General features: G+C 39.4%; 1 protein-coding gene across 1 annotated transcript in view; it reads right to left on the reverse strand.

Annotated features, from left to right (window-relative positions):
- The window catches only part of LOC135461941 (PH-interacting protein-like), a 32,263-nt gene that overhangs the window by 9,280 nt on the left and 4,064 nt on the right, over positions 1-18,919 (reverse strand). Inside the window, 20 exon segments of the mRNA XM_064739236.1 lie at positions 159-220; positions 1,175-1,286; positions 1,757-1,775; positions 1,777-1,840; positions 2,564-2,688; positions 3,203-3,439; positions 4,482-4,692; positions 5,810-5,919; positions 6,230-6,349; positions 6,871-6,961; positions 8,147-8,297; positions 8,775-8,960; positions 9,450-9,675; positions 10,862-10,990; positions 11,358-11,492; positions 11,704-11,860; positions 14,409-14,548; positions 15,561-15,732; positions 16,230-16,330; positions 18,412-18,633. Of these exon segments, the coding sequence (XP_064595306.1) occupies positions 159-220; positions 1,175-1,286; positions 1,757-1,775; positions 1,777-1,840; positions 2,564-2,688; positions 3,203-3,439; positions 4,482-4,692; positions 5,810-5,919; positions 6,230-6,349; positions 6,871-6,961; positions 8,147-8,297; positions 8,775-8,960; positions 9,450-9,675; positions 10,862-10,990; positions 11,358-11,492; positions 11,704-11,860; positions 14,409-14,548; positions 15,561-15,732; positions 16,230-16,330; positions 18,412-18,633 (2,770 nt within the window).

The raw sequence follows: 18,919 nt of genomic DNA on the forward strand, positions 1-18,919 counted from the left end.
TCTTTCACGTAGACCAAATTTTAGCATGCAGGCTTTAAAAACCAGGAACTCTGTAGTAGTCGCTTTTAACAAAACAACGCCAGGTTCAGATACTGAGACTTTCTAGATGTCAGTTTAATAAGGCTATGTGAGGTACAGATATAGAGACAAACTCTTACGTTCTTCATCAATGGGCTCCATATCCCAGGGACTCAGCTTCTCAAACTCTCCATTGTCCCAGCTGGAAGAAGAATCCCTGTGTTAAAATTATCCCACTAAACATGAACCCTCTGGTATGGAATAATAAACATGTTCAGAGTATTAGACCAGATTTCACCTACCAAATTTCTAAACCCGCATTTGTCACAGAATTTGACCACTAATAACCAAAAAGAACAAAATGAACAATGCAAACATTTTCTGTTTGTAGGTATGTCTTTTAGATTGCTCGTTCCTCGTTCCACACAGCAATCTGTCAAATATTTTCACCGACTTTCCCAATCTGGTTTGGGAAAATTTTGCACACGTCTGTTTATCACCATGTTTTTTATTTTTTTTTTTTTCCTTGTCACCAAATTATACATATATACATATACATATATATATTTCTACAGAAATGAATTTAAAGTTTTTCATAGAAAGCTGCACGGAGCAGAGGAAAAAGCTGGTAAGGTGCTGAAAGGGACGGGAACAGAAAAAGAAAAGTTGATCAAAGATGGAAGGCAATAGCCAAAATTAACTTTTACAGTACAAAGGGTCTTGCAAACATCAGCAACCATTGCCATTGATAGTAACCGAGTCCTCACAATCAATAAGAATGGGGAAGTTTACACATCCCAGTGAGTGAGTGAGTGCTTGAGGTTTAACGTCATGCTCAACAATTTTTCAGTCATATGACGACGAAGGAATCCTTAGGGTGTATGTGATGTGCCTCCATGTTGCAGGGTGGATTCCCACTGCTCTTTTATCTAGTGCGGCTTCACTGAGACGACTTACCACAGGTAGGTAAGCTGCCCCGCCTGAGCCATTATACTGATACGGGTCAACCAGTCGTTGCACTATCCCCTTCATGTGCACATCCCAGGATAGAACCCCCACCTTGTGGTTAGAAATCATCATATTTTATGTAGGATACACAGCATTCTGGAAGATGGTCCAGTATAACATCATAACCCTCCCAAAAAACAGAACTTACTGAACCACAAAGCACTGGAACATACTGTCTGGGTACTCTTCCTGGAATGGTGCCTGAGCTTCTATCACACCCATCCACCAGGCGTCATCAATCATCGACCGAAAACGGTCCCCTGGATAAATAAACATATGTATGGTTTCTGAACCAGGACAGCTTTTCTGTAGATTGGAAATGAAGGGTGAGGGGGGAGGGGGGGGGGGGGGAGGGGAGGGGGTGCAGGGTTAGCTTAAAAATAAGGACATATATATATATATATGAATTTCTCTGGTGTTGAAAGTGGCAATTGCACAGAATCCCACAAGCCATCCTAAGAAATTCTGGTTCACGTGAGCAGGAGGTATCTCAGACCTCATACTAGTGCACGAGCAGATGGAATGAATGAATGAATGATTATGGCTTAACGCCACAACGGCAATATTTCAGCCATACCATGGCGATGGAAGGGAAGTTCCGTTCTAAATTCTTCATCTGGTGTGTAATCTATCTGTGGAGAGGAGTTTTTTTCTCAGATGAAGAAACATTAAATTACTTTGATGTAGTCATAACAGTCCTCTAAATCAAAAAAGTTGTCCTATCACTTACCTGCCTTCCACTTGCGGTTGCATAGCTGTGTCATAGTTCTGTTTTAGCACCAAGAAATCTATTACATCAGGCATGTCATGATACCTAAAACATGGCAATTCCCAATTTGTTCCATCATGCTTCATATACTCATTATTAATAATTATTTGTTATTAATTTATTTGTTGTAATTGCCGTAGGGAATGTCTTTTCAAGCCTTCATTTTAGTCATCATTACGAGCTGTGTTTATTTTTAACACACAATGAATGCCCTTATCAGAGAAATTAAAACACACCAAACAAATCTTTAAACTGTAATCTATTCCTATCTACATGAAACCCTCACCCATGGTAGTACAGAAAATTCAATTTTGTATACCCTTCTATTTTTTTTTTTTCTTTTCCTTATATTTTTACCTCCATATTCAAGAGCTTTGAGGACATTAAGATTCACCAGTAAATAATTAAGACATTTGGTAGAGAGCTGTCAGATGTATGACATGAACTTTTCATTCATGACTCAAACACAATTAGATGTTTAAGCTTTATACTTCAAGGTAATGCTGAATGCAGAACTCACTTAATATTGAATGCAGAACTCACTTAATAATGAACTCACTTATTACTGAATGCAGAACTCACTTAATACTGAACTCACTTAATATTGAATGCAGAACTCACTTAATACTGAATGCAGAACTCACTTAACACTGAATGCAGAACTCACTTAATACTGAATGCAGAACTCACTTAATACTGAACTCACTTAATGCTGAATGCAGAACTCACTTAATACTGAACCCACTTAATACTGAATGCAGAACTCACTTAATACTGAATGTTCCACCTCCTGCCTTCCCTGTTTGTGAGTCGATAAAAGCTAACTTCAAACAGCACAGTCGGGGAGGTTTAATCTCATACTTAATTCCCACAATTTTTACCAGCTCCTGTTCCTGTAAGGCATCAGAAAGTACACTACATGTACTTTGAAAAGATTCAATGGTACACACAAGTATACTAGTGAAAAAGATTCAAGTGCATACATGTATTAGGGATATAGAGAGCTGTTTCTCATTAGTGACTGGATTTATATTTATTTGATTGGTGTTTTACGCCATACTCAAGAATATTTCACTTATACGACAGCGCCCAGCATTATGGTGGGAGGAAACCGGGCAAAGCCTGGGGGAAACCCACAACTATCCACAGGTTGCTGACAGACCTTCCCATGTACGGCCGGAGAGGAAGCCAGCATGAGCTGGACGTGAACTTACAGTGGCCACATTGGTGAGAGGCTCCTGGGTCATTATGCTGCGCTAGCGCGCTAACCAACTGAGCCACGGAGGACCCCTACTGGATTTACAACAGTACACTACAAATTTGCAATGTTCATTTTTTTTTTTGTCAAAAGCAGCATATTTCTAAAAGAGTAAAAATATATATAATCATAAACTGCCTTAAAATTACCCTTAAATTTGGATGCTTATTCCAGGGCTGGTTCTTATTTAGGTAAACATCGTAAGTCTTCTGTCTCTTTACAGCTTGTAAGTACAGCTCGTGACCTTGACGGAAGTATATGACCTCATCCCCCATCTGAGCAACATAGGGAGCTTTACGAGGGATGGTATCAGTCAGCCATTCAGGGGGACGGAACTCCTCTGGTAATTCCTCCACGCCATTCACATTGTTGATAATTTGGCGTTTCTGAAAAATGACAGCTGGATTATTTGAATTCTGTTACTATAAAAAAATACTGAACATACATGTGGCTCCTCCCTCCGGAACGTCTGGTGATGCCAGGTGTTGTTGGATCTACATGTACTGACGGTTTACCAGAATTCTCATTTTAATGGGACACACAACATCGCAGGTAACTATATTTTGCCCCAGAATCCACCCCAGAGACGAGGCTTTATCTAATTCGCAACACTGTTGAACACGAAAGGCAACAAACCAGTTACAGTTGAGTGCTAATGTTATTAAAGTTCCAGTTGGGCTACTTTAGATTTATTTATTTGATTGGTGTTTTACGCCGTACTCAAAAATATTTCACTTATACAATGGTGGCCAGCATTATGGTGGGTGGAAACCGGGCATAGCCCGGAGGAAACCCATGACCATCCACAGGTTGCTGCCAGACCTTCCCACGTACGGCCGGAGAGGAAGCCAGTATGAGAATGACTTGAACTCACAGCGACTGCATTGGTAAAAAAACTCCTGGGTCACTACTCTGCGCTAGCAACCGACTGAGCCACGGAGGCCCCGGCTACCTTAGATTAATTTTCCATGTTTTCAAACTTGAGCATGAATCCAAGTATACAAAAATGTTATTGTTGTAAACATGTACTTGAGTGCAATGTCACTCTACTACACAAGCTCTCTGGAAAAAAAAAACACCCCAAATTCTTCAATTAAAGTAAAGCTGACGGACAGAATTCTTCACCTATCAGGTACAAATTACACAGAGTTTGTCTTCCTTAGATTATTTATATCATTTTCTGAGATATCTCGGTAACAAGGAAGTGTGACAGACAGATGTACTTGACAACGGCAATATTCCCAAGCAAAACTTTACCAATAGGTAAATGGCATCATGCACAAGTGTGCATCACGTGTTACCTATGCTAACCAACATGTACAGAAATATGTGATCACCTTTACCCACTCATACGTGTAGTCTTGTTTGCAATCATAATACCTGCACGTAATTTCTGACATGCTTTATCCCAGATTATGGAGAATTCACCTTCTGCTGCTGTTTTTTCCTCTGAGGCCGTTTGGCTGGGGCTGGTTTTTTCTCTTTGGTGTTGTCCTCATTGCCTTCCACATCCACCTCAGTTTCCTCAGATTCAGAGGAAGTCATTTTCTTCTTCTTTTTCTGTCGGTTAGATGATCTCTGTGGTGGCTGAAGGTTAGAGCCCTGATCACCCATCCAGTCTGAGTATTCACTGGAGTCACTGTTAACAAGACAAAAGACAGTTTACCACCCATACCCGTTTTACCCTTATCCTTTTACCTTGTAATAGATGTACACTGGCTGTACACTTAAGTCACCTAAACAAAAGAAAAAGTGCTTTCTTAATCTGGACATCGTCATATGATTGAAAAATTGTTGAGCACGACGTTAAACCCCAAGCACTCACTCGCTCTCAATGTTGAATGTCAACATAAATAACGTCAATGTCAAATGTCAAATAAATATGATAGACTGGAAAATTTCCATATCATGTCTAATGGAAAAGCATTATGAAAGTTCGAAGAAAACATTGTGAGTATTATATGATTTATTTACATAACAACACAGTTTTAATCAAATAATATGAATCATACCATGAATAATGATGATGAAATATTCTATTGAAGATTATGAAGAATTCTCTGGTGTACTTGCGGTCAAATCTAGGTCCCAGTAAGCACCCCATGAAGGGCATTTTTGGATCTGTTTAAAGGGTTTGGGTGTGAGAAATTTTGCGATTACCATTTTCACATTTTTGTGTTACTTGCGTGACTTGTGCTGTGGGAGAGCATCAGGGGTGGCCATGTAATTATACGGACAGTCCTCGAATGTAATCTACAAGCTCACACTTCACTGAGCAGCCAGTCTATGCTCCTGCCACCAACAGTTCATGTTTTCTTCAGTTTTAATCATAATGAATTTAGTACATAAAGGCTAACTTTGGCACACAAAAGGCACACCTTGATTGTTTTATGCTCGCCACTTTGTGATGAATGGGAATTCAGGAGAAAACTCCCAGGAGTTTGAACTTGATCACCCAGTACACATGTGGGGTGGCATGTCAAATATCCATTAATTTGCAGAGTTCTTCATGTACAAAGCTATAACAGAACTTAGCCTCCAGTGAATCCTTACTTGCTGATTACCAGCAAGACAATCAGCAGAGCTTGAAATCTGAATGCGTCTATTATACCTGTCGATGATGTGATTTTTGCCAACAAAGGCCAAAAAAATAACCTTACCTGTCGCCAGTGATGTCGGGGCATATTTGCATGCCAGTAATCATAAAACATGCTATTAGATCTAGGAATATAGCATTCTTTAAAGTGTTTTCTCACCTTCCTCCTGTCTTCTCACTATCCCATACATCTTCCGGAGAACTTTCTGCATCCTCCTTAAACAACAACAGCAAAAAAGTCACATATACAGTTTTTGTGCACAAATCTATCTCTCATGTTGTGACTTAATGGTCTATAATGGAGAAGAAGACATAAAAATGATAACGGAATCAGAAGAAAAAGCATAAAGACTTGCAAATATGCTCTTTAAATTTTTTTCTCTACTTTTTCTCGTAGGAGAAGAGAGTATTTGCAAATATTTTCGTATTGAGGGTATTTGGGACCACCTCTTGGTATATATCATCAACATCAAGTAAAAAGATGTGATGCATGTCTAATAAATTTATTTGAATCCAAATTGTTTATATCCAAACACAGGTATGGACACAAATTCTCCTCATCAAGGGAGCTACATGTAACCTCTTCCTCCGTATCATAGAGGGCCCGTGTTGTCAAGCGGTTGCGTCCTGTTTCTTCTGTTGGTCCACTTCCGTTCTTTTGGCGATGATGGTTGCTTCCACCCGTGCTACTCTCTCCATGCTGGTACAACCACAAAAGTCAGGTAAAATCACAGGTTCATCAACAAATGGTTTCAAATTTAACAACTTCATAAAAAAACCCAACAAAAATAAAACAAACTATTCATATGAAAACATAGAAGCATAAGCTTAACGTACATTGCACTTGCATACTAATTTCAGATCTCTACATGTATCTTGAACATTTTTGTGGTGAGATGATTATCCTTCCCCGCTTTTAGTTGCGGGCCGTGTGCAAATATACATATTAAATAGAGATGACCTTTCAAACAACACTGAGTGTGTCATGCAACACAACGGCCAGTGTGTTTACCTCCCCAAGTAATATCATTTCATGCTGTTCATGACTACAAATAAAAGAATTTGTTTGTTTCTTCAATTTTTGGGGTGGAACAGACTTTAACGCTTTAACGAGAATTCTGCACATTCTCGGGATATGGCTTGGAACGAAACAAGGTTCAGCGGTACCGGGTTACACAACAACCACTGCTACAGCGGTGTTAAAGCATACATGTCACTTACCAGCTGTCCAAATGCCGGCTTCTTCCTCCTCTCTGTGATGAATTTTTTCAGTTCTTGCTCTGCCATGGCCAGCCTGAATGTCTCACTTTTTCTGTAACAGAAGTTAACCATCGGGCCTGTTGTCAGCGTGACAAATTTGGAAGCAGGAAAGGGAGGATAAAACAACAGTAGCCAGCTTTTTTCAGGATGGCCTTCACATAAACAACTCAGTATGTAAACAACTCAGAATGTAAACAACTCAGAATGTAAACAACTCAGTATATGAAAACAACTCAGTATATGAAAACAACTCAGTATGTAAACAACTCAGAATGTAAACAACTCAGAATGTAAACAACTCAGTATGTGAACAACTCAGTATCTAAACAACTCAGTGGGCCTTGTAGAATTAAATCAATGATGTGGTTTGTGCACTTCTTGTTAGCAGCCTGATATGTCAGCCCTCAATGTCTCTCACCCAAAGAGTTTCAAACTTCAGATATGAAAGACCGTTCAGGATAACTTTAAATTGGCTAAATCAACACAAAGCTACAGGTCAGCTTTTGATATCTTGTTATACATGCCCATAGCTATCACTGATTTGCTGAAGGCTAACACCCTCATCAAAGATGGATGATAGCTTCATTATCTTTTTATGCTGGAATCACTTTAATAAGGTTGTGAGAGTTAAAAAATCATAATAATATGTATGTAGTGTCACTGTATGTTGTCTTTTTAGCTTATCTTGGGGGTTTTCTCCTCCTTTAAAAATATTTGTTTATTTATTTATTTGATTGGTGTTTTATGCCGTACTCAATAATATTTCACTTATATGACGGCAAGCAGCACTATGGTGGGAGGAAGGCAGGCAGAGCCCAGGGGAAATCCACGACCATCTGCAGGATGCTGGCAGACCTTCTCCCGTATGGGTGGAGAGGAAGTCAGCATGAGCTGGACTTGAACTCACAGCAACTGCATTGGTGACAGGCTCCTTGGGTTATTGCACAGCGCTGGCCTGCTAATCCCCTCCGCCACCGAGGCCCCCCCTAATATGTTCGTAAGGGGGTAATCCAACTGACAAAAAGTTTTATTTGGCGTATGATGGCATTTCATGTTTTTCCTTCTCCCTCTTAACGTTAATTTTTTTAAATAATCCCATTCATGAACAGAATAATGAATAACATTAACTCCATTTTTGCTCAGAGGGTGGGTAACCCCTAACAAAGAATTTTGTTAGTGGTGACCCACATGACAATAAGCCCCACTGTAGGGGCTGCATACAGATCTGCATGCTGACCTGGTGAGAGAGGGCTCCAGCTCCTTTACCATCACCTGGTGTTTGATGGCAGCCAGCTGGCTCTTGGTGGCCCTCTGAGACACATTCTCCAGCGACTGCCTCACCCCTTCCATCTCCCCACTCCGCCTCATTCCCACACCACGACCAGATGCTGTTGATGAAGTAAGTTTTGTACGAGTGTTAAATCCAAAATTAAATAAATCTTTTAAATTGAATATTATGGTATTTTATCAACACTCAAGATTACCAAATATCAAATGCGAGTATGTGTATTTTCAAATTTTAGCTTCCCTACATATTTTTAATAAAAAATTGCATGGAAGATGTTACTGGCTGCACTGGCAATGGCACTCAGCATATTCTGACCAATCATTATCTCACTATGGCAAACAGTGACTGCTACACATCCTGTCTGGAAAAAAAGAGGGATGTGTTGTCAAATTTGGCATGCGTCTGGTTAAGATACTCAAACTGACTTCTTTCCCAAAATACTGAATAACAAATAACCAAATATTTAATACAAACAGGATGATGTTGAGCTTTTCATTCAATCTAGGGCCTGAAAAAAGGCCTCCGATTAAGGAGGATGTGTACAAATCCCTGGGTAGTACAGATGTAACCCACATACATGAACGTGCCCTGGGTGAGCCCATAGGTGGTGGGGAGGCAATGGGCTCCCCTCTCTCCACAGCCAGTCTCTCATCCTGCTGCCTCTGCATCAAAGCTATCATCATGTCAATCTCATGTCGGGGGTCCTCTTCTATCCCGTCTCTCAGCTCCTGACCAGGGGCATCTCCCACCACCTCCTGGTCACCTGATCACATACAGGAAGTGACACTTAATCACCACACCCGCCTTTGTAAATGCCTACAGGTTATGTGAATTACTAGTCAAAATACATGTCTTTACCGTGTTACGTATCACACACGAAATAATGAAAACACAAACTAGTGTATATCACACTTTGCTCATAGAACACTTACGTAATGTAAAGTAATGTTTATTTCCGAACACGTACGTTCCGTTTGGACACTAAATACAAGATGTGTTTACACACATCAGAAAGGCGCTATGTAGTAGTATGCGTTCAAAATTAACACCTTACAGGTGAGATTTAAAGATAACATAAGTTCTGGAGAGGGCAACAATTACATGCTGAGTTTACCTGCAACAAATAAATATTTTCCCAGGCTGCGATCTCCACTCTATTGTGCCGCCCAACAACTTCAATTAACTTCAATTAATATTCAACAAGTACAGCGGTAAACAAATTGTCTACCCTCACCCTGCCCCTGTTACTTACCATCCTCATTAACAGCCAGCTGAGGTACGAGTTGTGTGGAGCTGCAGTTCTCCCTCCCCGGCACCAGTCTCTGGAGGTCTGGGGGGTAAGGATTTCCATCAATATCCACGAGGAAGGGTGGAGGCATCAGGTGAGGGGCTTGTTGGGTCTGCTCATCCAACACATAGTTGTTAGCATCCCGTATCAGAGGACGGTAGTCAGTGTGGAAGAACACTTCTTCTGGAATCTATGTATAAATCAAAGAACCCATGTACAGGGTACAGAACCTATGTACAAAGTACGGAACCTATGTACAAAGCACAGAGTTTGTACGGAAGTACAGAATCTATGTATGGAAGTATGGAATCTATGTATGGAAGTATGGAATCTATGTACGATAGTATGGAATTTATGTACAAAGTATAGATATATTAAAGACACATTATTGCCCATGACCATCAAAACAATGATCTTTGAGCTTATAAACTAAGATTAAGAACAATCTTAGTAAGGCTCAGTATAATCTATATCTTGGATGTACTTAGATGTTTTGGTTAGGATTATTCTATATCCTCATTTCATCTCTTCCTTCGGCATATGAAGATGGATGTTGTTGACGTATTTAGATAATTGTGCTGAAGTATATTTGCATTAGAATAGTTTAGTCTTTGTGACCATGCCTCACAAATGTAATGTGCCCCAACAGGGAGCAATGTCTGTGCAAAATTTTTTTTTGCTTATTCTAAGTGGAAATGAAACAGAGTTTCACAGAATGAGCAAAGATATTTTTACTGGATTTGAATAGAGAGTCATACAGATGTCACTGAGTACAACGTCACAAACAAACATCAAAAAACTGTCGCAGGAAATCTTTCTTTCACCGGTGACTGTCCTTGTCACAAAGCTGCTCCAATGAGTTTGAACGTCTCAGATTACATGTTCCCACTGTTCAAATTTATTCAATGCATTAGTTTATTTATTTATTTGATTGGTGTTTTACGCCGTACTCAAGAATATTTCACTTATACAACGGCGGCCAGCATAATGGTGGGAGGAAACCGGGCAGAGCCTGGGGGAAACCCACGACCATCTGCAGGTTGCTGAGAGACCTTCCCACTTACGACCAGAGACGAATCAATGCATTAAGAGCTGAGCATCCAGACTGTCCGTCTTTCCGCTTTGGCAAAATACATGTAAGTGATAATCCCAAATTTATACCTACTTGGTCATGGAATTAAATATTCTTGCAGTTCAAGATTTAATTTAAACTGCCATGATTCATTGCAGATTGATTTCTAAGCTTGCGTTATGGTTGATTTAACTTTTAAGATAAATCTTGGGCTTTACATCAAACCAACTACCTGGACTGGCATAAATCACATCTAAAGCAATACATGTACATACCTGTAAAAATTTTACTTAACTTTACTTACCATGTTGTGTTTCTCATTTGATCCAAAGCCGAACAAAGACAAGTAACCATGGGAATCAGTGGCAGCAAAGGATTGGCCATCGGGTGAAAATTTACAATCAAACACAGCTCCGTGACCTTGACCCTCAATCTGAAACACATTGCACAGCCTGACTGTGAGGATTTTTACTCTTTTTTCATGGAAAAACCTTAAAATATACATGGTTTGACAGGTACAACTGAAAGCAGATTGCTTGTGAAGTATTGTCCAGTATGTAAACCAACATGTTCCAGCTGTAATGTAGCTTTCTCAACTGATCGTTTCAGACACTGACTGACACAACAACATTCATACTATCTGTCATACCTGGTTTATCAGATTTAACCATATCCCAATCAAACAGAGAAAATCCATATTTTATTTCTACACACTTTTATGCAGTGATAATTCAGTTACTGCATTCTCTATACAAAGAAAAATGAAAAACATTATTGTCATATCAAAAGTGAGAAATTACCATGTTGTAAAAGCTTTTAATCTTGATGCCCCTAATGATATCCCAGATGATGACATTACCGTCATGGCCAGCGCTAAGCACAATGCGCCGGTCAGATGGACTGTGTTCTAACACAAATATCTCATCCTCATGACCCTGTCAAATAAACAAACAAAACACCATTTCGATCAACAATGCTGAATATATTCAACTGATCTGTTTAACAGCAAATATTACAATCTGATTCCGAGATAAAGGTAAGGCTAAAAAATGGCAATGTAGGTCTTTTAAGTTTTTGATAATATGAGCTAATCCACAGTTAATGCCTGAGTATTTCTCCAGCTCCGTTGGCAAACTTGCGACGTACCTTGAGGACATGAAGCAGTTTGCCGCTGTGGGAATCCCAGACTTTGAGGGTGAAGTCACTCACTGCTGTGACAACTCGTGTGTCATCTTTATTCCAACAAACCATTGTCACCGTCTGTTTGTCTTTGTTCTTGTCCGGTGAAGGTTTGTCAGCTTCCCTAGGGGAGGAATATCACACGACATTTCTCACCACACTGGATGTACTACATTAGGACCAGATTACAGCATTGCCATTACAATCTACATGTGCATTTACAGACTGGGCAAGGCAAATCTTGACTTTCAGTGTGCAAAGCTGGTTATTGACTGACTTCATGATTGATAGAGAAACAGGTAATTGGTTAATAGAATTTGTTACAAATGTAACAAACACCATGAGAAGATCATGTATCCCCCAGCCACGTACCAATAAATTTCATGGTTTTAATTTAATGATCACATTCATCCATCTCTGTTTAGGACTAAAATAGTTACGGTAAATGACCGAAAGTTTCGTCCTGGGACTTGGAAAGTGTATCCCAGAATTCATTTCGTTCACTGTTGTCTTTACTGACTGAGCACGACGGGAGAGCATCAGGGAAGGTCAAGGGATTATACTGACAGTTCAAGGATGTAATAAACATCCCTTCATTGAGCAGTTAGTCTATGCTCCTATCACTAACAGTTCCTGTTTTCCTCAGTTTTAAACAGACAGATTTTAGTACATGTACTTCACAACAGGTTGATAGTTACATTATCGTTATTCTGCGATAAATGCAAATTTGTTAGAAAAACTCTATAAAGATTAAGCATGACTACCCAGTACCTTTACCCATGTGGAGTGTCCTGTGAAATATCTGTTTTTAAACTGCAGGGCTCTCCGTATACAAAGCTGTAGCAGAATTTAGCATATCACGAATCAATACTTGCAAACTAGGCCTACCAGCAGAGGGCAATGAAAATGTCACACTGGGAGTAAAGTGACACCCACACACGTTCATTTACGCTGCTGCAGCTTAACATTTCTTGTTCTTCCTCGGATAATTTGAAAGACTGTCAACTTCCGCCCTTATTTCGTGAACATGAATATTTAATTTACTTAATAATTAACTGAGTGCCCTCGCATGAAATTTTATGCATACAGATTGGTTTTATCTACATGTAGATACAAGCCACTTACAATCACAGGACTCGAAATTTCCAAAAGTCTACACATCGATCGATGATCGTGATTTTTGCTGGAGAAAGGCAAAACAATAATCTTACCTATTGCTGGCGACATGTAAATCAGATCTGGGCAAAACTGTTTACAGGAAGTCATAAAACATGCGTTTTACTTTAATATGAAGCCAGTGATGGTGTTGTGCGACCTCCTAATGTGATAACAGCTCAAATAAATCCTGTCTCCCGATATGTCGAACTCGCACACCTCGAGTGGAACACAATTTCTGTGTTTACTGGGAGTTTCCCGATATAAAAACACAGGAAAAGGAGCTCTTACGCGATAGGCCAGTTCCGCGTGTAAAGAAATCAAATGTGCGTGTAGACTGATATAGACTATATTAGAATTACATGGACACGGGAAGCTTTTGCCAGATATTTTTTAGTTAAATTCGTTTTTAGCTGAAATACATTTGTACATGTATTCATTACATAATGAGGGCTCTTAGCAGACAACCGTTCACCAGATAACAGTGTGAGGTGACTTCCACGTAGGCCTGACCCGAATAATCGGTTCGCCTGAAGTGTACATTGTGCATGTACATTCCTTGTTTGGCAAGGTCATCCTTTCAGACAGTGTTTGGAATTTAAAGGTTGGTAACAGATATCGCCTGTTTTGATACTTTCCTGAGTTTCATTCATGGGTATATTTAGAAATGTACATGTAGGCCTATGAGTCCGGAGACCTGCACACCTCACTGTCGGTGATTTGACCCCATGTGATGAGGATTAGCAACCAGAGCTGCCATGTGCCATGCAGGGTAATGAAACGAGGGGATGGGGGGCTAATCACTCTCTTCTGTCATCTTGCCGCTAACTCAGACCGTGCAAAACTAAACAATAGTAACTCACGAAACTTTAGGTCATTTACCGTAAGCCTAGTTAACCTTAAAAAATAACACACCCATCTATGATGCCTTAATTAAATGCAATACCAGTATCACTGCAGTACTATTTAAGGAATACAGCTTAAAAGCTAGATGGTGACTGCAGTATACTTACATATATTCTACATGTATAACATAATACACTGCAGGGCTATTCCCAACCCAGTGCCTTTCTAGGAGTTCAATATTCAAGAATGTTTTCACTGGGAGACACGGGTTCCTTTTACCAAAAGTACCCAGTAAAGTCAACAGATGTGCAATGATAGGATGACAGACGCAAATCTGCATACTACTCATTCAATGGAATAATTATCTAAATATTACAAGAAATATGACCTATAAAGTCCGTGAGCAAAGTTTCATTAAAAATTCTTGCCTCCAAAACATCTGTTCACTGTAAACAGACTATGTTCAAATGGTGCTCACAGACATGCACACCTGTCATTTTTTTTATGAAAATCTGTTGAAAACTGTAGGAATTACAATGAAAGACGGACAGATTTCCTTCTGCATTGTATGAGACGGGATAATCATCACACAAATTCAAGAACTACACCTGTGGACGAACTCGGATCGATCACATCAAGTGGAAGAAAATAAAAAACAATGGCAGGCTCACTCATTCAATTCTAAAGCCATGTTGAGTACAATGTTCCTCCATTCCTGTCGCTCAAACCTCCAGATTCGGGCTGTCCCATCACGACTTCCACTGAGGAAACGGTCGCTATGGTTACTGTATTCCACACTGTCCACACGGTCCTAGACAAATAAAGAAATCCTTCATAATTCTAAGTGAAATTAGAGCTAATTAAACTGATAACACCAAAGCTATTATGTAAACCATGGACAACTATTATTTATTCACTGAAGTAAAAGAAAGCTAAAAAATGAAGGTTCAACATACTGATTACTGAAAACTATGTGTAACAAACCTTTCATTTATTTTTTTACATTTGTTTTTTTAAGAGCGTTGAAAGGCATTCAAATATTAAATACTATGGTGGGCTTTATGGTCCATACTGACGGTATCTAGAAACTCTGACGTCACATCAGCTTTTTTTTCCCGATGTCCACCAGAAGGAAGGAAATTTTGGGAACATTATTTCAGTAATCTTTTACTCATTGGTAAAAAGAGTTATTCGAACATTGAGTGTAGTGATCTGGGAAGGATAAAGTTTCTGTGACGGCCATCTTTGAATTCAAAAGTATGAGCGCCTTTAAATCTTTTCATAATAATCTTAAAAATAGATGACAGTATATTTATGCATAGTTTTAAATGGTCTATACGGACCTAGAGAGTAATCTTGATATGATATCGCGAGTTTGTCTTTTCATCTGTCTTGTCCGTCCACATCTGGACCACAACTTCAGTTCTTTTGCATGCACAGGTTCAATTTCAAGTGAACACTCATTTATGTAGATCTGAATTTTTTTTCTGCCGTAGCATTCCATGCATACTGCAGCAGCCAAACCTTATTTCAGCGCGCTAGCGCAGCGTAATGACCCAGGAGTCTCTCACCAATGCGGTCGTTGTGAGTTCAAGTCCAGCTCATGCTGGCTTCCTCTCCGGCCGTACGTGGGAAGGTTTGCCAGCAACCTGCGGGTGGTCGTGGGTTTCCCCCCCGGGCTCTACCCCGGTTTCCACCCACCATAATGTTGGCTGCCGTCGTATAAGTGAAGTATTCTTGAGTATGGCGTAAAACACCAATCAAATAAATAAATAAATAAATTTTATCAGTATGTTAATGGGTTACTAAGAATTTTCACTCACATTATGAGCTTCGAGCTCACTGACTTTCTCTGGTAGAGCTGTTGTAAAGCAATAGACCCGTATCACATAATCAGAGCTGCCAGTTGCCAGAAAAATACCACCAGGGCTGAAGGAGGAACACAGCATTTGAGCACCAGCCCGAGATCTCTCTATGAACTTGATAGGCTTTGGACTGAAAAACAATGAGAGTTTACACATCTATTAAGTTGGACAAGGCTAAGTTTATTAAAGCCATGTAAAAATTGCTAGCCTGGAAAGTCTACATGTTCATTCATAAACACTGAAAATCACAAAAAAAAAAAAAAGGATAAAATGCAAACAGCCAATCAAGCCGTCAGTCGACGGAAAGCTAAACACTTTAGCATAAGGGCACAGATATAAATTAAAAGCTTGTTTCACATTCAGTAAATAATCTCAAATTTCACCCATGACTAAGTTGCATAGCTTGTGTGATTCTGAGAGCTTTACTAATCATGGGAAAGCATTTTGTGTTTTCTTCTAAACACGTTTCTTTTCCAAAAAGTAATATTTTATGACATGCTTTTCCTGTAAAAGTACAATGGTGAGGGTAAAACTTTAGGTCGTTTATTACATTGCTGTAAATAATGTTTATCAGCTGATATATATGAAAGTTGATACAAACTGCTGGCTTGCTTTAGGTCAACTTACTTGAAGGTATGAGTTAATTTGTTGAATGGCCAGAAACACACACAGCCATCTGCACCAGTTGACACCAGGAACTGGTTATCTCCCCTTATCAGAGGGCAGAACTGGAAGACAAATTTACATCAATATCAGGCTAAAATTAAAATTTTGTTTGTTTGACGTTACAAGACCTTTAGAACGAAAGAGGGTAGGTAGGTCATTTTTTTTTTTTTTAACGGAAGGGAAGAACAATCATAAAATCCTGATAAAGTGACTGACCACAACTAAACTTCCTCAACACTGATCAGAACACAGTAATAAATTATGTCACCCAATATTTGGCAATTCTCAGAATAAATATTTTTAGATCTTTACAATAAAACTAACAAGTTTTATGACTGAATTAATTTAATTTACAAGAAAGAAATTCGGGGGTCTACATAAATGGGCAACACTTCCAACCTCCGCTATACTTGAGTGACTTGTGCTTGGAGGTATAGGCCTGTGTCCACGTTTCGCCAGTTATTGTAACCATTTTGCACCATTTATAATGAGAGCCACACAATTCTCAGCAATTCAATTCCAGAAGATTAGGTGTGTTTTTTGGGTATAGCTTGGCAAATAGAATTGGATCACAGAGAGTTCTTTATTTTGCCATTGTAAGAAGCTGACAGCTGCGATGCTTGCAAGATTTCCTTGAAAATCTTAACATGATTATCTCACAAAATGAGTAATTAATTTGAAATCTCGACTCACTATGGAAAGAAAAGGACAACGGTTATCAGTTCAGTAAAGTATACTCCCCCCTCCCCCCCCCCCCAATAATATGGCAACACTATTTAACTGGTATCCAAATGGATACGGGTGAAAAGACTTTACAGGTATCTTGATAAATAGGTATCGGATACGGTATACCCGTCGAAGCGCTATAAGGCTGGGTTTCCTCAACAGCGGAAGAGGGGAAAAAATTTGGCGGTTGTAAAAACACGAAAAAAGAATTTCGGTTGGTGCCTTCTTGAAGGGTCGGTCATAACATAACATATTAATATTTTAATTTTGGCCTCAATGAGCTACACGCAGATGCAACAGAGCTTTTAATATCAACTTTGAAATAAAAGTAACCTTTTTAAAATTCTTCCAAAAATAGTGGCTGACCTATTCTTCAGATTATTTCCCGATTTATTTAAATTAAAACCATTAATCTCACTAATACTTTTAATTTTATAGACATTTTAACAGAGATCACCATTGGCCATTTTCATCATATGACACATTTACAGCTTAAGTCATTGTTTACATAACTTTGAGGACTTTTTTTCATACATGTATAAGGTTAATGAATCAACCATCCCCACGCTGTTTCGTCAGGTAGAACAAAACAAATCAGTAATCTGATGTAAACAATGTCCATTTTCTGCAGTGGAGGTTACAAATACCTTGGGTGAGCTTGTCCTAACCCCAACGCCCCACAGTACAGAATGCACCGATAATGTGAACTCCTATACCATTGCTATCTGCATCATTCAATATATAATATTTGGTAAATTAAAAATAAGCCCATTCATTGTCCTAATACTTGCTGCTGATCCTTTCTTATTACTATGTCAGAACATGTACACTGGACAAAGGCACGTTAACTTTGAAGACCAAGGCTGAGTATCATATCTACAGGTAGTAAAATAATCTGAGTGAGTGAGCGAGTGCTTGGGGTTTAACTTCGTACTTAACAATTTTTCAGTCATATGACGATGAAGTAATCCTTAGGGTGTATGTAATGTGCCTCCTTGTCACAGGACGTATTTCCACCGCTCTTTTATCTAGTGCTGCTTCACTGAGATGACATACCAGAGGCAAGTATAAGCCGCCCCGCCCGAGCCATTATACTGATACGGGTCAACCAGTCGTTGCACTATCCCCTTCATGCTGAGCGCCAAGTGAGGAAGTTACAACTTCCTCTTTTAAAGTCTTAGGTGTGACTTGACCTAGGATTGATCCTGGATCTACTGCTCCTGAAGCGGACGCTCTTTCAACTATGCGATACGGTCGGTAAAATACTCCAAAACCAAAAATGTATTGTGATAGATACATGTATTCTTCTTTACCAGGCAGGATGCTCCGTGCTTTCCATTTTTCTAATGTTGTCTTAGAAATTGGAAATTAAAAAAAAATATATTATTTTCACGGTATCCTACAATAACCAACACACCTGCAGAGATGTGACCATTCCAGTGTGACCATTGAGGACAGAAATAGGGGACTTGGTTTTCAAACACCAGACTCGAATGACTTTATCACAGCTTCCTGCTGCCAAGATGGTGTTCTCATAGTTGACAGCCATGTCAGTGATCTCCCCTGAATGGCCGCGTAAGGTTGCCAGCAGTCGACCATCAGCGGCTCTCCAAATTTTTACTAAATGATCATCGGCACCCTGCAGTAGTGAGAAATCACAATGTCAGTTATGATGCATTTATTTTCCGAGACCATATATCTGTGAGATCTTTTTATTGATATTTTACATATTTTCATGTTCAGCAGTTGTATTTGTACCAGTTATACTTAAGATGGCATCAGTTAACAATACTAGTCAGGTCTGTGGCTGGTACAAAGCTAGTAAAACTACCAGACCGTGTCAGGCAAGGTATGAGACAACAAGTCAGAGAATTGGATTTGACCACATGACCTCACTAATCAATCTTCTCTTTTGACCGCTTTTC

The sequence above is a fragment of the Liolophura sinensis genome, chromosome 1 (genome assembly GCF_032854445.1).
Source record: "Liolophura sinensis isolate JHLJ2023 chromosome 1, CUHK_Ljap_v2, whole genome shotgun sequence".
Taxonomy (NCBI): domain Eukaryota; kingdom Metazoa; phylum Mollusca; class Polyplacophora; order Chitonida; family Chitonidae; genus Liolophura; species Liolophura sinensis.